At 35.3% G+C, this 24,083-nt stretch overlaps 1 protein-coding gene across 1 annotated transcript in view; it reads left to right on the top strand.

Annotated features, from left to right (window-relative positions):
* The window catches only part of LOC145984305 (plasma membrane calcium-transporting ATPase 2-like), a 621,336-nt gene extending 597,724 nt beyond the window's left edge, over positions 1 to 23,612 (top strand). Inside the window, 2 exon segments of the mRNA XM_083117961.1 lie at positions 3,518 to 3,586; positions 18,497 to 23,612. Coding sequence (XP_082974087.1) covers positions 3,518 to 3,586; positions 18,497 to 18,718 — 291 coding nt within the window. The 3' untranslated portion in view covers positions 18,719 to 23,612.
* Positions 23,613 to 24,083: the final 471 nt, after the last annotated feature.

Genomic DNA, 24,083 nt, shown 5'->3' with positions numbered 1-24,083 from the left:
TGCTTCTTCTCTTTTCTATCCTGACTCCCTTGTACAATGTTACTATAACACTCTCTTCGAAGTGTCAGGGGTCCAGACTTTTTCTCTTGAGCAAGATTTGTACACCCTTTCAGTCCCAAGCTAATAATTTTGCTTATTTATTGTATCGAGCAGTAGTTCTAGACTAGCTCTAGAACAGGTTTCAGACTTCCCCTTGCTTATTATTTGTAAACATGTGTACATGAAGTTGCTGTTAATATCTCAACTTTTATTGAAAACAGTGGCAAGCACTTCACAGGGCTACTAGCATTTGCAGTCGTATGGTAGCTGTGCTTGGTGAAGGTGGTATATAGCAAGTTCTGTGCCATCATTTAGAGCATTTTAACAATAGTGGCATCTCCAAACGATTAGCTCTAGTATTTTTTTTTCCTTGCTGATTAGCGATATATGAATACTCAATATTCATATGGTATGTTCTTAAAGAAGGCAATCTTTATTTGGAATGAAGTGTTATTATTTTTCAACCTTAATGTAGCAGCTAGGTGTGAAATTACCTGCCATGAATTTGTGCTTTAAAATTTTTCGAGTGTGCCATACTGAAGGGGTGTGTGGTTACTAGTAACTTTTGTTTGCTTAAGTTTTAACCTGTTAGATTGGAGCATGTCTGGCATGAAAGCTTTCTGTCTTAGTATCTTAACTGTAGACCATTCTTTCTGTTTTAAGGTTTTTAGTTATATATTCCTAAGTTTTATTTTGTTGCTTTTATTACATTAAAGTGTAATTAATTTATTTTAGTTAAGATTTTTTATTTAAGTTTTAGTCACTTATATTGCATGTATCTACATTCCATAACCTTGCCGTAACCCTGATTGGCCAAGCCATGCTGTAAAAAAAAGTCTCACAAATTTGAAAGTAGCAACTGTGGTGTTCATTGATGTTTGTAGTCTAGTTTTATTTGTGTCAGGTCTTGTAGGCCTGCACGTCACACATCTTAATGAATTTTTCTTTTCACTGTTTTGATCTGCATTACTCGTTAGATTTTTCCAACATGTAGATTTTGTTCTTCTTCTCTTAAATAGAGAAAAGTGTAATTCTTGTAGACACTTTCTTTAGCTTTAGTAAACCACAATATTCCTAGTGGCGCCTTGTTGTATTTAGTTTTTGCTAATTGGAAGTTGTTTTTTTTAATATATGCAATTGAATTTCTTTGCTTGTCCTTGTAGTTGGACTGCAATAGAATTTGCAAGACAAATTTCACATCTAGTATTTTTTAAACATCAATGAACACCATCTGTGATACTTCAGTGTCACTAACACCAGGCAACAGCATAAGCATTTCTTACATCCTGCTTAGCGAGCAAAGTTCTATTAACAGATTTTTCTGGCTTAACATTAGAGCATTAGAAAGAAAATTGGCTATTGACAACACACATGCGATATCCCCAAGTTGCATGGATTTAATAACTGCAATAACAGCAGGTGTCCATGAAGATGTTTGAGTGTTTCTGCTAGTCTGGTGTGGTGAACTGAGCTCATGTGATGGAAGTGTTGATTAAGAAACAACTAATGCAAGACCTTTGTGTGTGAGTAGAGCCTCCCCCTTCATGACTCTCCTTCCCTGTGTTTGCAGCTGCGAGTAATCAGGGCTTTCAAGTCTACACTAGAAGACCTGGAGGAACGGCGCTCTGTACATAGTTTACACAGCTTACACAGTTTGCGCAGCTCTCGAAGCCACACTGGCCCGCGCCCCCTGTCTGACATCAGTTACATAGATGAGGACCCTGTCAAAACGCCGTCACCTTTGAACGACCGTGATAAATCCAATAATTCCTCGATTCTGAAGATGGTATCTCCTGCCGAGGATCCCCATCTGGTGCCAGCAGAGACCGACTACTTGGTGGACAGGGGACCCTCCTCTCCCGCAACCCCGCATGGACTTGTAAATGAGGCTGCCACACAAAGTACTGAGCCAAGTTCTCACTACCCCATGCCTTCACTTTACATCACAACTTCCCAACCTTCTCCTGTGTCACAGTCACTTCAAATTCCCTCTGTTACTCGTGCGACTACAAATAATTCTACTCCTGCTGTCAACTCTCTGAATACACCTGGTTCCCAATGGAACGCTCTAGTTTCAAAAAATAACCCGCAGAGAATATCCCCGTACCAACCTCTGAGCCCCCATCACCTGCAAAATCTATCACCGCAGACATTAAATTCCTCCAGTCCACAGTTCCCACAACAGCTCCCAGATTTGCCAAAGCTAGTACATGAAACTAGTATTTAGCATGGCAAGATCTTCCTGAGGAAATATTGCTCTAGTTTCCATTCTAGAAAAGTAGGTGTTGATATATATATATTTTTTCATATTTTCCTTCTTTCTTGTCCTGTTCAGGGAACTGAAATATTGTTGAGCTTGCTTTCTTTGTACAGAATGTTATCTTGTATATACGTCATCTTTGACCTTGCACTCGTTGAATCCTGTTAATCGGGGATTGGCAGGACAATCAGGTTTGTGGTGATGATGCTGTGGACCCCTTGTCTCACCCAGACACCCATTGTTGGTGTTTACATCTGAAAGGGTGATAGCATAGCACTGCATGTCTTATCCATGTGTAGAACATTGGTGATGTGCCAAATGCTTGCCCTGTGGCTTGCCCTTTAGAGATATAAGATTGGGAAAAAGAACTAAATGTTAATGAAATTCCTGAAAGGAAAAAAATATATAAACTTCAGTATTCTGAAGTATATTTTTCATTTCCCTCTTTTTATTTTGTTCTTTTATGTTAGTAGTTTGTTTTCTGTCAACCCTATTTCCTCTGGCAGCAGTGGGATGGGAGTGCTGCAACGAGGTAACCTCTGTCTTCCTTATTTCATTTCACTTAGATGAGTGTTGTATTGTGAATGTATGTGAAGTGTGAGAGCTTGCAAATCCCTTACACCTTGCATTTGACACCAAACACAGTATTGTTAGTAGTACCCTACTTCATACACTTTAGAACTTACAACCTCTGTCACTTTCTGTACATAAAACAGGCTTTTCACTTCACTGTTTTTTCTGTGTTAAAAAGTGTTCACTGAAGACAAATCACTATTTTTTTTAATGCTTCCTTTTTTCATTTGCAGCAACTAAGTCATTTGGTATGGTCAAATATTAGGGTTTGAGTGTTTAGCATACATCTATACTCAGTTTAATCTACTGACCACTTATTACTTCATTGCGCTAAAAACAAACCTTTTGTGCACAGATTTAACTCACGAAAATATAATGACCTTGTGTGATAGAATCAGGTTAAAAGAATTAGTACGGAGTACAATGTGTATCCTATCACTAGCCTATTCTACGTATTACTTGCATGGTGTTATAATAGCAAAAATTGGCATCATTCCATCCCACAAGGTCTCTTCCAGTTTCAGTAGATGTTTGAGCACCTGCCCAAAGCCCTCTGTATGTCCCTTCCCACAGTAGATTAATCCTCTGGCCCTGGTTTAACTCTCACTACTATATTCTGACCGTTGTTGCCCTTTACTCTTGAAGGTGATAGGTGGTGAGTTGCAAGAACGTTTGATTCCGGTCCCCTACAGCAAGAGCTCCACAGACCAAGCTGTAAGCTGCTTTCCTTCATTCTTCTTGTCCGCTCACGTACTAAACCTGTGGAGCCCACATGATGACCCTTTAAAAGTGCCGGGCATTTTGTTTTGTGGAAGTACTCAAAACATTCAGAAGATAAAAATATTTCTCTTTACCTTACGTACCTGGTCCACACTTTGGTATTTTCACCGTATGTTCTCCAATGTCCAGTTTCCTTTCATCCTGTGCTCAAGTTGATATATATCTAGTTGCGCTTGACAAAGTTACTTCGCAGGGTTGTTAGTAAATAGTAACACAGCTGACCCAGAGCATGGCACATTGATTGAATGAAGTGTGGATTTTCCCTGGTCATCCTGTGGGCTTCACCAGCGTTCACTGTGCGACTGTGGTGACGCTTTCAGTGTTGATGTGTGTAAGTGTTGTTTCTTCAAGTAGGAGTTCTCACTCGTAGATAGCGTATGACTATCTTCTTTTTTGTTAACTTTTTTAAAATCAAATCTGTCTAGTATTTGGCATTTCATGTAGTACTGTTATGGAGTTTTAGTAGGAAGTTTTCAGTGATTTAGCAAGGTAGGTGAAGCTGTAGGATATTTTGATTGCATGTTTTACTTTTTTTAAACTTTTAGTTGTTTGCACCAGCTTCGTATGGTGTTCCTTTTTTTATTATTGTTTAAGATCCTGTAATTTTGTTGCATTCTCACTCTTTAAGAGCAGCTTGCATTACCTTCCTGATTTTTCTCTTCACTTACCATCCTAATTTAATACCTCATTTAGATGTGTTTACCCTTATCATTTCACCCAGTTCCTTTGCAGTGTTGCAGATATCCCCATCCCATGCTGCATGTAAATTACCTGCGAAGTGAGTGCAAAAAATTTGCAGTGCTCTCACTTAGATCGGTTTGGAAAAGTGCATGGTGTTTTAACACACTTAAGCTCAGTTGTAATGAGCTGATTTTGATACTTAAATTAACCCAGCTTTGTGTGGTTAGTCATTTTTTACGATCATTTGAATAGGAAAGAAAACAACTTTACAACTTTTTTTAAGAAAAATTAAATTGAAAAAGAAAGACGTGCAGTGCTGCTTTTGCCCATAACTGCTTTTTGACATGCAGAAAATTGAGCACTTCTATGAGGCAGTTATTTTTCTTCTAAGCTTGGTAAAGTGGTGATGGGCTCTTATTTTACTAATTCAAATTTCCTGCTTTTAAAATTTGTTATAAACCAATTCAGATTAGGGAGTAGTTCATTTCAAAATTGGCTTCAAGTTACCAAACTGTTTTCTCTGTGCGCGTGTGTGTGTGTGTGCGTTTTTAATAATTGGAAGGGCTAGTATCTGATAAAAGCAGGTTCGTCACTCTGAATCTCTTGCTTTGCACTGGTCATGGGGCCAAAAGAGGTGTGCTTATGGCATGAGATAGTCCATTTTCCCATGAAGTGTGGCATGGTGTTGTTGTTTTGATACTTTTTTTTTTATTGTAATTAGTGTTGCCCGGCTGTTCACTCCATCATTGTATGGATGTGCTTGATAAATTTATTGACTCGTTTTTAAAAAGTGAGAAAGAAAGCAGCTGTCTTTAACTGCACGTTTGTCTTAACTTGATGGTCATGTTTCATTTTTAGTTGCTATGTGTTTCCTTTTGGAAAATGTAAAATTTGCATTTGAAACAGGTGATGGTGTGACTTGTATTACAACCTAATTAAAAGAATAATAATCATTGCTACTTTTTGGCAAAATATTTCACAGTTGTGTGCAGAATGTATAGTATCTGTAGTACCTTTTTCTTGGATATGTTTAATTGCTTGCATCAATTTTTTTTTTTTAATGTATCATGAGCTTGATTGCTCTTTCAGATAGATCAGTATGTTGTAAGGTGCAATTAAAATTCTCTTTAGGGATGTGGCCATATAGTTACTAGTGTACTTTGCTGGCACGTAGATATCAGATGTACAGTTAACTAAAGCTTGGCTATTGTGGTGCAATAACATTTGAAGTATACTTATAATTTTTCCTTGTACTTGTTTACGACCTTACTGTTGTCAAATTATATATTATGAACATAGCTTATAGCTGTTAGGCTTTCTGATCAATTTGTCTTCATTTGCTATCAATAAAAATGTCACTGCATTGGTCAGTCAATAAGTACAAGTAGGTAAGTAATTTCTACCACTGAACTTCTTCATATTTTTTATTTTTTCAGTATTTAGATGATGTGATATTGAAGTTTGTCTCCAAACTAAAAATGTTGCATAAAAAGAAGGTTGTTTGTATACTACTGTACAGTGTAACATTATTACTTGTTACTTAATATTCTAAGCATTGTGATTTTCATATGCATGGGTAAGTGCTTAGAAACAGTTTTGCATCCTAATGATGAAATGCATTTGTAGAAAGAAAGATCCATGCGAATTTTATTTGTGCTAGAGAGGCATGGCTTACATATAACTACGGAAAGGTATATAAATATATATAAGTACATAGTAGTATCAATATAGTGCTAAATATATGCATATTATTATTGCAGTATGTTTATATGTATATATACTAGGGATGGGACAGATTACTCTATTGGTATCAGCCTATATAGGCATATCGGTTATTTTTTGTCTGCATAGTGGAAATGATAAGAGGCATATGTATTAGACCAATAGCTGCACTTTTGACAATTGTTTTCATACCTCTCCACTATTTTAGAAGCTGCCATCGTGAATTCAGCTTTGGAATTTTAAGTAGAAAAATGGTTGTGTGACCACTCAGATTTATGCAAAATTTTACAAAGAATGCAACAGTGAAATTCCTTTTCATGTAGTCTTTATTCATTTGGAAGTTACTGAGCATCATTTTAAAAAATGCACAGGAAAGCATTGTAAAAGAGATTTAACATGTGATAACTTCTAAATAAATAAAATAAATGACAAATGATTTCATTGTTGGATTTTACAAGAGCTTACAAAAATCTGACTGGGTACATGACCCCTTTACTATTTAAAATTTTGTACATGAATTTAAGATGCAGAAGTGTGGTAATATACAGTACACTCACATATTGATCTAACACACAATAGCAAAGATCTCATGTAGCCCATCATAGGAAGAATATCATTGGTTTCACTTACCCTGTGTACCTGTGTAGTTGCAACATTGCCTTGTAATTAGACGTAAGCAAGATACTAACTTTTTCCATGAAACTTACTTGCAGAGGTTTAATGAATTTTGGTGGCAGAGGCCACTGCAATTAATGTTAGGCACATCCAGAAAGTAAGTTTCCCTGGGGTCGTGCACAACAAGGAAACATTATTTCATTCAATGATTTATTGCCACAGATACAGCAAATGTCCAGTTACTTCTCAACATAATTCCCGCCGGAATTCAGGCACTTGTCATAGCACGGGACCAACTTCTGTATACCTGTGTCATAGAAGTCTGCTGCCTGGGCACCGAACCACTGTGTGACAGCCGTCTGAACCTCTTCATTGCTGTGAAAATGTTGACCGGACAGGAACTTTTTCAGGTGCAAGAACAGGTGGTAATCACTGGGAACGAGATCCAGGCTGTGTGATGGATGATCAAACTCCTCCACACCGAACCTCTCCAGAAGGGCTGCAGTGTGCCTAGCCACATGCATTGTCGTGCAGCAAGATCACCCCGGCACTGAGCTTACCACGTCACTTATTTTGAATGTCTCGTCACAGTGTCTCCAGTGTTTCACAGTAATGGTTAGCATTCAGTCTCACCTCTGGGCAGAAACTCGATGAGTAGAATGCCATGTCTGTCCCAGAACACCGTGCACATCACGTTGCACGCTGACACAGTCTGTTTGAACTTCGTTCTGCATGGAGATCCACTGTGATGCCAATGCTTGACTGCTGCTGCTTTCTGGGGTGCTGTATGCAACTCACGTTTCATCCCCTGTGATGTGATCCGGTTGAGAAAATCGTCATCATGGCAACGCTGCAGAAATGTCAGTGCCGTGACTGCATTTTCCTTTGTGTTCGGGCATCAGTTGTTTTGGGCCCCACCGGGCACACAATTTGCCGGCCTTCAGTAAATGTTCTGCACTAATGACACACCATCTGCTTGCTCATGATGTCTGGCCCATACACCTGGCACAGCTGACTATGAATTTCGATCGGCTGTATATTTTGTGCGTTCAAGAACTTGACCACCGAACGAACCTCGCACGCAGCAGGAGATGGAACGAGAGCCACCATGTTTCATTGCTGCCGCGATGCTACTGAGGACTTTCGGGAGGCGTCTAATAGGACATTCACTAGCCACAGCATATGCCTCTCACGCATGTGCAAAACCGGTTTCAATACGCATGGCCTCCCACCTGTGGGTGAGTGGGAAACTTACTTTCTGGATGCGCCTAATAGAATCTCGATAAGTAAGTTTCGCGGAAAAAGTTAGTAACTTGCTTACATCTAATTATTATCAACCACGTCTTTTATTCCCCAAACATGAATTTCTTTGTAATTAATGGGTCCTGGGTTCAATACCTGATGAAGGCACAGAGTGGTTCAGATCCCACTTTAAACTATAGGACCTGTCCTGATTAGCCGATGTGCATAAAGTGGAGTTAAAGCAAAAACATACAGCAAAAAAAATAAGAAAAAAACTGTATGTGCTCATGGAAACTTTGAAGAGTCACAACTTAAACAAATGAAGATTTGAAATCAGACTTCATCGCTTTTCACTGCATATCTTTTAATAACTTTTAGTGATCACATGATTAAATTTCCATTAGTCTTGAAGTTAAATTCAAGATGGTGGTGTCCAAAAGGTGCAGGGTTATGGCAACATTTGACAAATGTGCATTCATTATTCAGTAAAATTGTCATGTATAATGTAGGCTGTTTTGTAGACAAAACTGTTAATTATCTTGTTATATACATTAATCAAAATGGAGAATGATTCATTCAGGTTCTTCATTTTTTCTAGATTGGTAGAATATCAGTAAATTTTATGTTACTTGATCAATATCATTCAAAATTTCATATCAGTCCATCTCTTTTATAAATAATATAAACTTGATTCTTTCTTAGCAGCATGTATTTCATGCCAATAACTTGTCCATGAATTGTTTCTGGAAAAGTAGTTTCGAAACCGTTGTATTTGCCTGTGAATGATCTCTCTCACATTTTACTTGAGAGTTATCGTGAGCATGTTAGTTTTATAATCGACAATCAATTTTCTGTGATAAAAAGAAACAACATATATTTCAAACTAAATGTCGTATTACTACCTCTCTCAAACTTGAAAGGATACTCATTGCAGGTGAACATTTGTAGCATAATTGAGGAACTTCATTACTACTACAGGTGCACATCTAATCTTATGTTTTCTATGCTCTTCAATAGAAATACATTAGTGAACTTCTTGTAAGATATTCAGAAATTAAGATAAAGAAGTAGTCGTGTTGAAAACCTCAGAATAATGTATGCGTATAAGATTTTTAGTCATTCATCATATACTTCATTAAATTGATTTTCAATAAAACTTTGAATGATTTATTTACACGATACAAAAATAACAGAATACTAACTCTGCTGTTAATCCAGTTCAAACCTTTATTATTTTATGAAGCAACATAACAGCAAATTTGAGAACTTATACAACTGAAAGCCATAAAGGTAAGACATTATTACATGTTTGCGTTTAACAAATAGGGAATCCTAATAATTTTTTGTTATTAAGACTCTCCTTGAATTTAGCACAGTATGGTGGAAGAGATAATTCATCTTACATGTACAAAATAATAAATATAATTTGTGTTTGTGTCTGGGAGATGTCTTAAGTGTGTGTGTGCTTCAATGCGCTTGGAATAATATGTGTGATGGTCAAAATAAGTGAATTTTGTTATTTTTGTATATTCTGTTACACAGTTTCCAAAGATGGCAAAGCCACTATTTCTCATCAACAATTAGTCTTTAAGTAATAGGTTTAACCAGAACTTTTACTCTCAACTGCCACTTTACATGTAATTTACACATTTTTTTCTCCTACAAACCACACACTGCCATAAACATTACTATGAAGCAACAATGTTTTTATTTCTCATTCATGGCAACCTGAAATGAGTGAATAGTGGTTAAGAGCTTTTCGTTAAAGTTTATTTTATAAAGTGCACATGTTTTAAACCTGACAAACTGCGATGATGTACAGCAATAATTATGCACTCTTGTATCAAAGCACACCTTTCTTTTAAAAGAAAAATGGACGATTCAGTATTTTCTGTCTGAATGGTGCCAGAAGGGTGGATTAACAAAAATGGTGTAGGAGACAGTAAACACTTACCACAATAGAGGAAAAGTCTTACATTTTGATTGTCAGATGTAGGTAGAAAGAATGGATATATGAATATATATAATGCAACTGTACTTCATTTCACTGCATATGTTCCTACACATTGCCAAGACTTCCAGTTGTATGCAACCCAATATTTTGTGTTTACTCTTAGTCCTATAAAATTTAACTGACAAAATGGGTAAAAATATGGTGACCACGTGATTATATTGTTTCTTTCTAATCAACTTTACACTAATAAGCTTGCCATATTTTTTGTAGTTTACTTTTCTTTTTAATCGCCAGTTGTAAATACTTCACAGTTTCTGTGTTCACGCTTTTTTAACTTGGAAGAAACAATTTTGATGTATCATTGCATTACAATGCACATACTAGTTATCGTGCTATTGGAGAATCTGCCTTCCAAGGGGAAATAGCTCAACATTCCGTACTTTTCATGGACATAATCAGGAGGAGGAAATGAAATAACCTGTAGAGAGATGATTAAAATATGAGCTGCTGAATTCTGCTATCTCCATATGGCGATATGATCCTCCAGACTATCTTCTGTTTAAAGTAAATGTAACCTTGCCTAATCCTTTTAATTTTACATTTATTTTTGTATCTTCTCAGTTTAATTATTCCTTCCTTGTAGCACTGTCGTTGAATTTTGGACCTTCGGTATCTTGGCAGTTTTTTTTTCTTTGTACCTAACAATATGGTCTTCTATTCTTTCTTTTTCCAGGCCCTTTACTTTCTCTCTCAAAATGGATTCTACAGAAGCAGGTCAAATGGTAAATATCTGGGTTTGCCAGTAGGTCCCAGTTTTACTATTTGTATCCACAACATTCATCCAAGATTTGATTGCTAATGCCAAACCATGACTTCTAAAATCTTAACTCTTCTAGAATGTTTTGGGAAATATCTATCCACTTATTTTTGTTTAACTTCACTTGAATCAGTTTGCTAATTCCTTTCATCTCCCCTCATACTAATCTTTTCTAATTTCTTTTGTAATGATTGCCTTGTCACATCAGTTGATCATTATTTTATTTTAAAGTTTCCTGCTTGATTCAGTTTTCTCCTATATAGTATATATTTATCGTAGTTCCTGCATAAAGCATTTCACCATATGCTCTTTTGTCTGGATGGTTAGAACAATATGATATTGGCCCCTGCTATAGCTTCCCTATAGATTGTTGGGTTAGCTGCCTTTCCAACACAGCATAAGTTAAGATTGATTCTGTTTTCAGTTTAAGAAGTATCCACTGGCTGAGGTATACACCCGTCAAACATTACTCGATGTTAAACTCACTTGTAGCCTAATGGTATTGTTTATTACCTGGTAAACTAAATATTTGTTCCCAAGGTTCAAATCCCCATTGGAAGTTATTAAACACATTGGATACTTTTCATATTCTCGTACTTCTGAAAATGCCATCTTGAGTTGAGGCTGTTGTTGCTTCGTCCTTGGAAGGCTGAGTCATATCTTAATTTCATGAATTACTAGAAAACATGTTACAATTCCTACACATGTTAAGATGCTAATGTTAAATGTAGAAAATAGTCTAATATTGTGTACATTCTTACATCATTCAAAATGAAGTGTAGGAGAGAAAGCAAGCAAGATGGAAAACTTAAATGAAAATTTACAGGTGTAAGTAAAGTAAGTAAGTAAAGTTCTCCACGCATGGCCCCATGCCATGAAGGCACATTTAGGGCATGTGGGGGGTAGGTCCCTCCACATTCTCGATCTCTTGCCATTTTGGAGGTGATCAGCACCATGCTCCAGCCACCTTTATCCCCCAGATATCCATTGATTTGAGGCAGGGAGAGCTGTTTTATGCAGGTACGACGCTGGAAAAATTCTGACCTTAGATCACCCACTCTGGGAATCGAACCCGGATCTCCCACGTGGCAGTCAGATGCCATACCTACTAGACCATCGTGTTAGAGCTTTATTTTTATGCAGTAGTTTACCATGTAGAGTGGGATAAATTAAACCAAAACAATGAATGCAGAGAGAGCAACCATTATTAATTTGCTACAAGTAAAGTAATGAATGCTCCATAAATTGTTATAAAACTAGAAAGAGAACTACTCTCTATCTCTCTTATCACACAGGGCCTCCCCGATGGCGTAGTGGTATCGTTGTCACCTTGTAAACAAGGGGTCCTGGGTTCGATACCCGGTGGAGGCACATAGTGGTTCGGATCCCACTTTAAACTGTAGGTCCAGTCCCGATTAGCCTTACTGTGCATAAAGTGGATTTAAAACACCAACTCAATCAATCTTATAATCACAGCTGGGCCATCTCCAATTACCTAGATGAACACTTTCAATATGCAAGTAAACACCAAACTAATATTTAGGGAACTTGATAAGACAAAGTATTTAGTGGTTTTGTTGGACATTGGCAACACTGCACTCGCAAGCACATGACCTGAATCATGTAGCATCACAGCAAAAATGGAAGAGATTAAAGAAATGGTGTTAGTCGTCAAAGCCATTTACTCTTAGAATTTGAAGTGTGTGTGCTTTATTGGCTCCTGCTCATTGTGATATTACAAGTAGGTTTTCAATAAAAATTGCTGAATATATTATTTTTTAGTTCATCATAATTCTATGAGGAGATACAGTTTGTAATTGTTAAAAAATAAATGATCTCATCTGTAATAACAAAAGAAAAGGGGACCTTGTCACAAGGTCTACTATTGATGAGGATGATAACTCAAGCCAGGAAATTTCTTGGTAATTGCTATACTCAAGTCTGAATTGTTACGTGATACTTATAGAATAGGTAGGCATGCTGGGAATTAGTATATAGAAGCAAGGAAGTTAAACAAATCCTTAAAACATGTCTTGCTTCGATGCCAATATTAAGTAATTAAACTAAAATGATTACAAGGATCCTCTATTTTTTGTCTGGATAATATGGACTGTGAATACTTTCATGTTTGCAGCACCCCTGGCCACTCACTCACTCACTCCGAATCAGCAGTTCAATTTGTAATATATATAAATGGATTGATATTGTATTTAAACCTTTTTTTTAAAAAAAAAAAAATAATAATATGCGCAGGAATCAAATAAGAGCCCCAAGGCAGCAAATTCGGCTGATGACAAAAAGTAGGGATGGGCCAATATGAAATTTTGGCCGATAACGATAAAGTACCGATATAAAATTTACCGATACCAATAACCGATATTCTACCAATCCGATATAAAATTAGAAATGGTCCTTGAAAAACCTGAAATGATCATTGATCTCCTTAATAAATGTGTGTTTCAAGGTGACTGCAGTGCAAAAGAAGTTGAATATTTAGACATTTACTTTTTTAGAAAGAAGGGCATGGAGATTATCCATAAAAATTACAACAAAATGGCAGAATTTTGCAATAAATTATAAGATATTTATCGATATATCGGATCAGTAAAATAATCGGTAATTTTACCGATATGCCTATATCGGCCAATACCGATTAATCAGCCCCATCCCTAACAAAAAGGCATAAAAGGAGATTGATGCCATGACAAGGTCAAATAGGAGAAACAAGTTGTGGATCTGCAGTTTCATTCAAAAATACTGTTATTGAAGCCAATCCTGGTAGCAGCATAGACTAAGATTATAAAGCATTTGTTCCCCAACTGGTGGTCTGCAGAACTCATCCAAGGGGTTCAATTTATGAAGTCAAGTTGCAAGTACCTGATTGAATTTACTTGCTCAGGGTTGAGCAATATTTTTTAGAAACCTGGTCCTTGGGGTGACTGAAAAGCAGATGGTCTACAGTTCATCTAATTGGGAACCTCTGCAACTGGGCATTAACAAAATTGTTCACCTTGAGAAACCCTGTGTATATTGAATTCAATTTATTCATGTTACGGGACTTTAGACATGGTAAGCTATTAACATACACACGAAAAGTGCTAACACATTTGCGTACCTGTTTCAGTTTATAATATCAATTATTTATTCAATATCACACAAATAAGGAAGTTTTGCAAGACTTGCTGTGTAGAAAATTGATATGTTTGTTTATGGATGTGCAGGATACTTTATACATTATTTTTAATGGAAAATATCATGACCATTGTAGTCATACTATTTGATGATATTTTCATTAAAGAAATGAAGGAACTCTTGAAAAAATGTCGTATTTGGATGTAAAAGTTGTTTCTTTAATTTACAATAATCTAGATATTTTAAGAATTTTTAAAATTATTGTTGGAACTGATGCTCAAAAGGCTGGCCATAATTATTGTACATAAACATTTTTTTAAAATGAAAATGATGGTGTGTATAATATGGCCATGATATGTAATCATAATCTAACTTTTCAGTAACAACATTGTTATTTTTTTTTTTGTAGATAGTTGAGCTCACAATTAGTTTTTTTTCTGCTAGATTTTTAAATTGAAGTATAATGCTAGTTTAAGACTTAAATCTGTATACCAGCTTTACTCCACTGATGTTAAATAGCGGATGTGATTGAAATCAGCCAAAATTTTCTATGGCAACATGTGTATGTTATATGCAAAAATAACAAAGCTTTTCCTGCAAATGGATTTAGTTTAAATTCTCTCTTCAAAATTAAAGGGGGGCACCACTTCTCTTTAAATGGCATACAAGCTGTAGAATGAAAAGGATATAATGTAATATTTTGTGAAAGCCATAATATAACAATGTAAATGTTGGTTAATGTGTAACAGAAGTTAGATGTATTGGTACCATTGGTGTGGTTCTATTTTGACTTTGTAAACAGATGAAATTTTGATAATTTATAGCTTGGAACAACCATAATTTATCAATAATCATGTAAATAATTTTGTACACTCAGCTAAACTAACCAATAGCATTTCTATGAAGAAGGTACCAAGCAAGGCAACATAGTATCATATGATTTCTTGGTAGAATCCAGTCACAGTGGTTTCAAAAAACAAATACCCAATTGATACATTAAAACAGTGAGCACTTGTTAAATATCTTCACCGACCTACAAAACTTACATTAGTCGGTCAAAATCCCTCTCTCCACACACCTACAAACTTCATGACACAGTGTGCTACAATGCCAGGGGTCCTAGGTTCAAATACCAGCCTTGGCATGGGTGTTCTTTTGGAGTGGTCCTTCATCAATTTCATCATATCATCACTCATCCTCATCTTCACGATTAGCAAAAAGTTGCAGAAAAGTTAAGTAAAATCCAAATTCAATCAGTGAACAACAGATTTGGCCAACATGCAGACAAAGTAACACATGGTTGAAAGGGTGATCTACTTTTAAGTTGAACACACTGTGTATATGATACAGGAAAATATCTGAATGTGTGTAACCTGCAAAATTACCATCTTAATAGAACATCAAGGTTCACAATTTTTCATTTTTCCAAGGATTTTTTTTTATTTTTTTACATTAAGCATTACTAATAAGACAGTTAATAATCACTCTGCATGTAATGACTTAATTGTGTACATCACTAATGTCCCAAGAATTTGGAATGCAGTAGAACCATTATTCCACTTAGTACAACTTCAGTTGCTGAACAGGGATTGTTGATTCTCCCTTTAAAAAAATGGAACTTGACAAGAAATGCAGCTGGTTGACTGCCAGTGTCTTCTATTCCCATGTGCTTCAACCTTCCCAGTAGCAAGAGCATCAAGTGTGAGGGAATTGAGTAGAAATATTGCACCTTGAGAGTGATCTTTGTAGTTGCAAAGGTGAATATTTGGGTTTTTTTTTGGGGGGGGGGGGTATCTTAATTTCTAGCTGCTGAAGAAAGTGTAAAAGAAACTGGCATGTAATAATTAGTGTGTTAGAGTACCATATAATTAAATATCTTGAGTTTGATTTTCAGTGAGCTTAATGGTTGAAGTTGAAGGGACAATCACAATTATTCTGTTTGCAGAAAGTTCACTGATCTAATTTTGCTAATGCTTCTCATTTTACTGTATTATTCTGCATGGAGAAGACTGAAATAAATAAAATATTGACAGCACAAGATATTTATATTATACAGTACATTTCTATGCTTCACATGTTGTAGAGTCTGAAAATTTTAGATTTTAATTTGTTGTGAAAAGTGATTACTCATAAATGTGAAACATGTACTAAAGTTATCTGTGAATCTGTTTTCATTGTTATATTAATTTTGGTGGCAACTGCTGTGCAAACCAGAAAACTGCCAAGCAGTAAAATGCAAAGTTCTCTCAGTGAATATTTGCATTTACCACATTTAGAGAACAATGAAAAAACAATTTGCAGATATTGTAAGTACATGTTACACATGTCTCAGTTCTTGAAATAAAAAAAGAAACTCATTGCTGAAACAACTTAATTTGCATATAATTATCTCAAAGAAGTTTTGTAAACTAGAATGTTCATTAGATTATAGTGTATAGTTTATCTAACTACTGTAAATCTCAAATTTCAAAATAACAATAATTGAATCTCATGTGTGTTTTTATGTAAAGATAAATTGCTTAATTGTGCAATCTCTCAATATTTGCTACATAAATATACACACATGCACCATTATTTTTAGTTGCCCAAAACACATTTTCATCAAAATTAAAAAACACTAGTAAGATGGAGGTTTTCAGTGCTATTATGAAAGGGATGCATCAAATCTCTGAAAAATACATTTTATATTTGTTAACGCACAGATTAAGAAATATTGTTATTAATGGTAACATGGAAACATATTAAATTATGTGATGCTAATGTTATTTTTTTCAATAACATACTTACTAATAAATAACTTCTGTGTCTTATATTTAATTATTTACATTGCTTCTCATATGAAACTTGATCACGTAAATAATGTAAACTCCATCTAGAAACCACCAATATGTAGTTTCTGGCACACGTGACTTGGTGGTTGGACCTTCCCAATGGCTGTTGCCTTGTAATCAAGGGGTTCCGGATTCAGTACCTGGTGGGGACATATTGAACAGTGTTTCAGAGTCCACTTTAAACAGTAGGTCCAGTCCTAATTAGCCTATCTGAGCATAAAGTAGACATAAAACACACTTCGTAACTGTGGTTAGAAGAACAATCAAATTCTTGTGTTCAATGATCTTGTGTATCCTTTCATCCACTACACCTCACAGATTCATAACAGTAGAAATGTGCAATATGAAACTTAATAAACACTCAGAAGTGCATGAAGTTCTTAGATAGCTTTTTCGTAATTCTCACGTGCTATTTTGGATATGATGCTGATACAGGTTAAAAAATGTAATTATTTCAATATTGACATAGAGCTAATGTAATATGTTAAATAGGTTGAGAGAGAAAAAAAGAAAAGTCTGAAGTAATAAATCACCTCAAGTATGAATTACATTTTTCAGAGAAATGAAAACAGCTGTTACGAACCGAACACATCTGTCTTTCAATTTTATTGCAACTCTCACCCAGTCTGACTCGAACCCCTGTACTGAGCAACAAGCTAAAGCTGTATGAAGAATCTTGTTTTTATGCAGTCAAAATTTCAGTGGAGTAAATGAGTGTGGTTCATTTGTGGATTATGTCCATGTTCAATTTGGATACATTTGTTTTTCAGCATTTTTTAATTACAATATATTTGGTGAAGTACTTCCGTTGTATTCCATATTTTTCCCTTGAGAGGCAAGATGGCTGCTATTACTAATATCACATTGTGAAAAAACATTTTTAAAAAACTCAATTCTTATGTAACCTGGTGACTTTCCTCAATATACTACTTGCTGTGTGGTGTTAATTAAGAAAGGCAAAGTTTTGTGACACAACTTATCCTTTCAGAAGCTTCTGATTGGAAATTTTGGAAACATTTATTCAGGAAGTTTGATTGATAGTATGATTTAAGCTCAAGACTTAAAACGTGCACAAACCTGGCAGGAAATTGAGCAGACATGTATTTTACAGAATAGTTGATCAATTGGGTAATATTAATTTTTAAAAAATACAAGCTCTGCACAAGTAGATGTGATTTGCATAAAAATACCTTTTAGAATTAAAATCTGTAGTAGTAAAATTAATGAATATGAAATTGCAAATTTCACATTTTGAACATTGTTCAATGAGTGAGCATTACTTCATGTACGTGTAACATTTGTGCATAATGTACTGGTCCAATATTTTTCAAGTGCTTTGTTTTGTGGTATATGTGTGTATATATATATATATATATATATATATATATATATATATATATATATATATATATATATATATATATATACAGTAAGGTGCTACTCAGAGTTACTAAGTTATTTTCCCCATGAACTGAGAGAGGTACCAGGCATATGATCTGTTATATTTTGTTAATTATTTTTGCTGTAGGATTTATGAAATATACATGGGTACATACCTGATAAGTAGTGTTATTTTTTACTAATTTGAGATAGTATTAGGTGGAAGTTATGTATAGTATTAGGTGGAAGTTATGTATTAAATATGAGTAGTTTTCACGTATGCAGCACCATGTATGGCCACATCCCTTAAATTCATGTGTAAGGCTATTCCCTCTCTGCAGCATGAGCTTTCTGAACTCATTCACTTGAATCTGAAACACTAGGCATGTTGGTGTTCTGCTTTCCCAGTCACCTGTATTTTGGTTATTGTTTTAATTTTCCTTGTTTTTCTTCTCTGTTGTTTATTTCAGATACGAGTAGTTAATGCTTTCCGTCAAGGTGTAGATGCTCGGTACACCGAACGTGGCAATCCTGCCTTTGCTGGGTTACTTCAAAAGCAGTCTTCTCTTAGTACGCGATTATCACAGACTTCTTCCATTGAGTATGCAGATAACGTTCCAGATGAGCTGACTGTCCCTGAAATAGATGTTGAACGTTTATCCTCCCACAGTCACACGGAAACAGCAGTCTAGTCCTTCCACCTTTCCTCATGTTTATCGGTATTCTGCTAGCTTCTTCCAATGGGCAAATACACCCTCCTACAGTCCCACCCTGGCCCTTACTTCAACTTGTCCAAAATTAATCACATAACAAGATAAACATAACCTAAGGAGACCCTTTGAATCATTTTCCCAGAAGAGGAAGTGGCAGTGATGATGGTAAATGAAGACAGCTTTCATCATGTTGACATCTGTAGTGAAAATACCTTTTTATCCTCAGTTGTGGGTGAAGAAACGCTACCTTCACATTGTTTTATAGTTGACATCTCGTTAGCCCAAAATTTGTGAGGATAATGAACCTAGATAGTTAAACGTTTGAAGTTACCAGAGAAGTATGAAACTGTATAGGGCAGCCTTTCCCCCATACAAAGACTACTAAAAGTTAAGAATCCTTCGGGATTTTTTTCTGAAAGGACATGGCCAAAACAGTGAACACTGCCAGTGAAGTTGTGTCACATTTCAACATGTTATTTACTTAATGATTTTCAGTACGATTACTACATCTGCATAAAACACAGTGCCGCTGCTTTCCTTGTTTTTCCAATTAAACGATGAAGTCTTTTTATTATGCCCCCTTAATACAGACATTTATACAAAGGTAAGTGCCAGTACGATATCTCCCTCTCATATGCTTATCTTTGCCTTTACCTGTTGGAGCACTGTACTCCACCGACGACCTCTTGTTATTGTTGCCGACCCTACTTCCATCACAGCTTCTGTTATACTGCTGCTATTGTTGCTGCACTGCAGACGGCTTGTAAAGAAATGGTTCCAGTGTTCAGCAGTGTAAATTCAATCATACCAAGCTGAAAGTCTTAGTGTGAAAACAAAGTATGTGCTGTGGCACACTTCAACTGGTTTGGAGTGCAAAATGTGAGTGCCGTAATTCTGTGATGATGGAGATGCAGCGTGGTTCACCTTTGCCTTTTGTGATGTTCATAGAGTATTCAAAACTTCAAAGACCCTCATTTTCGGATAGCTGGTAGTTAAGTTGGACAAACTTCTAGTGTGTGACAGATTGTAGTGCATTACAATAGTTGTTATCAACATTGCAAATGGAGAGAAAGGGTTTGCAAGGAGCGGGGTCATAATGTGCATATAATTATTGTAAAAAAAAATAAAAAAAGTTAGTTTATTACTCGAGAAAGACAGTATGCTACTTATATTTCAAAGGGGGGGAGGCAGCATGCCTGTGTTGAAATGTTAAATAATGTTAAATATTGATTGGTTTATTACATGCTTCCCCTGTTTAAAAAAATACAAAGTGCAAGAAATCAGTATGTAGATGCTAGATTCCATGTTGATTCTTCTGTGACCGAGTAAACTGAAGCAGTTTGCAAACTGGTAGCTGTTGATAATTTTAAGACCTCACAGCTCCCAGAATTGAGGGTTGTTATTGACTTTCTCTTGGTGTACTTTGCTGCTAGCAGCTAGATTAATGTTGAAACTGTTTTATCTATTATCATAGCTGCAGGATGTATTAAAGAAAATTTATTGTGCTAGAAGGACACATTGTTAACCTGTCTATGAAGAAGCTAGGTGTGCCAAGAAGAGACAATGAGCTGGGACCCAGCAGGGGATGCAGATTCCCTTGCGGAATGTGTGCATAATTTACAGGAATTGTGAAGCAATACAGATCACTGCAGTGTATCCGTGGTTATCGTTATTTTTCCCCCCTCTGAATTGATATGAAGAGAAAAAGTTGTTGAATGTTCTTTAATATCATAATGTAAATCTAAAAATACTCTTACAAGCAGTTTTCTTAGACTATGGGTTGTTCAGCAATGTATAGTTCAGTTTTAGTGGAATGGTTGCTATATTCAAGCTAGGTGGACCTTACACAGACTGTAGATTGTGTGAATGCCTAATTGAAGGTGTGGTTTCCACCTGTCTTTCCAGTGTGGTTGGAGTTATGTACCCTATTGAGAAGGAGTTATGTACCCTATTGAGAAGAAGCCCCTCTCTGTGCTCTAGTTTACTCTGTAACTCTGTTGTGTGACTGCAATTTTCTGTCTGTATAAAGAGGAGAAACTCTAGGTGTTGCGAATATGCATTAGTTTATAAGAACTTTCCATGGGCTGTTCAGTAAATAAAGAAAGCATCAACTAATTGACTGATAGAGTTTGCATCTGTCAGTAGAAGGAAAACTAGTCTCACCAAATGTACTGTAGTTAAATCACTACGTAGAATTAAAGCCACTGGTTTTGTCTGCACAGGCTGTTTAACTCCCTGTAGACTTGACCTTCAAAAATTCATAGTAATGTATTAGTCCTACTAATTTGAGCCTTGTAATATGTGAATGTCCAAGGTTGACGGCCTCTGGGATGGGGTGGTTGGCTGGTTCCCAGATTGGCACATTTTCAGCCACCGTTGCTGTTAAATGCAGTAGGACAAAGGTTACCTGTTGTGTTTGTAAGCTTATGTAGAATTGACTTTAAAAAGTCAAGTCTCGAACCTTTGAATTTTTTGGAAATGAAAAAAATGACCACAAATTTAGGTGGCACCTGTTTCGTATGTTGTGAAAACGAGAGACAGAAAATACCAAATTTCAAGCAGGTGTGCAACTGATATCTTTACGTTAGCTCTAGACAGGGATTAGCAGTCAGTGTCCTTGATTTTTTCTACTCCAGTCACATATAAGTATTATGTTTTCTTAAAGAGTTTTATTTCCATCCAATGTTAATGGCTATTAATCGTTTTTACAAAATAAATTTTTAATGTCTCAATACCTTGTTGAAAATGTGGTGTCTATTCTTTCATTTGAAAAAACTTACCTTCACCTTCCATTTGGGGACTACTTTAAGTGTTTCGCAGTACATGCTGGGAAGAAATGCTTCAAAAATAATTCCAAGTTACCACATCATCAATTGTTATTTACACAGAAATAGACTGAATGGTCTTTCTCAAGTTATGGTTATAGAAATTTTTGTGCTCTTTACAGTGATTGGCTGGCAGTACTTAACACACCATAATTTCATCCAGCTATGAAAACTGTGAGAAAAGTGAATTCGTTGATGCTTGTAGTAATAGAAGTGTTGTAAACACTAATGTACGTATGTTGAATTAGAAAATAGCATATGGGATCAAGTTCTACATTTATTAAAAAAAATATAAAAGGTTTTCCATCAACATCAAGATTTGAATTAGGTACGGATTCTCTTTTCAGTGATGCTAGTTGGAGGGGAATCTCCCTTGAATATGCAGCATTAAGTAAATTCTAAATGTTGTAAAATTTTATTGGTAGATATAATTATTTCTTGCATCTATTTGGGAATATTTTCAAGGAGCATTATATACTTCCAACACTGTTACACACACACACACACTCACACACTCTCTTCTTCTGTGTATGTTTACCATTTAAGAGTAAGTTTTCATTTTCTGTTAGCCACAAGATGTACAGTGCAAGGTTTGCACAAATTGAAATTTATTGCCATGAACATTTAATGTCATCTAATTATCTTGTAAATGTTATTGTTTTACTTTTAAATCCAATATATTAATTGCATAAATGAAATTTTTCTTCATTCAAGGTAGTGCCTCCAGAATTCAGAAAAAAGCATTACTTACCTTTTAGAATATTTCATATGTACATACTCATGTATTATAATATCAGTGTTCAAACTTTTCTACATGTTAGTGATTCTGTATAAAGCATGAAAGAAATGTACAGATGTTTGCATTCATGAGAATATGATCAGCACTTTCACTAGTCAAGTTCCATGGAAAAATTGAACTGGTAGCTAATGTTACATGATCCATAACTTGAGAAGGATTTCATATGTTGGTACAGTTTCTTTGTAAAATTCAAAAGTTTTAATAACTGTTACATCATTTTTTTAATGGACAGTAGGGAGTTAGGCACCCCTTCTGTATCCAGAAAATTTCCTGTTCACACCCTGGAGGGCTGAGGTGCAAATTCTTCATGTGATAAAATTATTATTTGTGGTTCATATAACAAACAAATGTGGAAATTGGTGCTACATTTTTGATGCATTTATCTCAAATTATTCACTAAATTTATTAATCATAAATCTTAGAAATTATCCAGTTCAAAAATAAAGTTTGCCTCTCCTGAATTGTTGAGAACATGACATGCACGAAGATTAAGCACACTCTTTGTCAGAAAATTCTGCTTTGTAGCTAACTTACAGCTGTAGCATTAAGTTTCATAAAGTGTACATAATTTTCCCATTACTTTGTCAAGGTTACTTGCTTAGGAGTTAAAAAAAAATTACTTTTTTATTTATTGCAATTTACATATTTTGCCATAGTCATAGTTATGGTTTAATAACTTATTTTTGTGTAAATAATGTAGTTATGAGTGTTTGTGTTGAGTTCTATGAATCTGAACCATATTAACAGAAAAAAACACCACCACACCATGTATTGTGCTTTGAGAGTTAGGCGATAAAGCATGTATTGTTATTGTTTTGATTAGTGTTAATCATTATGTGAAGTAATTGTCAAGAAACAGTTCATATCTTATGACTGTGGTATGAGTGATAAATATGCATAGGAAAAAGTACAAAAAAAATCTTAGAGTTGACATTGTCATGTTTCAAATTATCCAAAATTGAAAGTATAATCTTCATTCATCTCATTTTCATCATTCATTCAAGTTCCATGTGACAAGAATGCCTTCTCCTGTTGTTAGTTGAGAGTTAAACTTTATAATCATACAGATGTTTTCTCACAATTATATATATGTATCATATTTTGTTACTTATTCTATGGTTCAAGAGATGTCAGAGTAAATATTAGCTACATGCTCTAGTGGACTGGAACAATTTTTTAATATGCCATGTACGAGAGTATACAAATAAACTGGTTACATGGACCATCTCTGGCCCTCCTTCCCATACAACTTTATCCACAATTTACTAGAATCCTTCTCCTGATGTCAAACTACTTTGCAGTTTTTAATTATTAATGCAAGTGGAGTTTTTTGTAATGTTATTTTGGAATTAGCATATATACTAAATCTTGTTCTGTTTGTTAATAAAGTACATTGGAAATAAGTCACAAGTTGCTGAAAAAAATGTAACTTTACTATTGTATTACAAGATTTTTTCATCAAATCAAACCTTCCACTGTTCATTGTTCAAACTTTTTCCTTATTAAAACTCCACCTGTAGAAGCTAAAAAAAATTAAGAGGAAGAAAGAAGTAGTTTTCTATCAGCAGTAAGTACACAAACTGCTGGAAAGGTTGTTTTTTTTTAAAAGCAATATGCCTTCTACAGGGTGTGGCACAAAAAAACTAGCCCCGTTCCGATCAGTATACAATATGTACAGTACATTTGAAATAATAATGAAACGTGTATTTACTGTTTACAA

The sequence above is a fragment of the Lepisma saccharinum genome, chromosome 2 (assembly GCF_977018435.1).
Source record: "Lepisma saccharinum chromosome 2, izLepSacc3.1, whole genome shotgun sequence".
NCBI lineage: Eukaryota > Metazoa > Arthropoda > Insecta > Zygentoma > Lepismatidae > Lepisma > Lepisma saccharinum.
The sequence above is the reverse complement of the archived record's forward strand: the minus strand, read 5'-3'. Positions and strand labels throughout refer to the sequence as shown.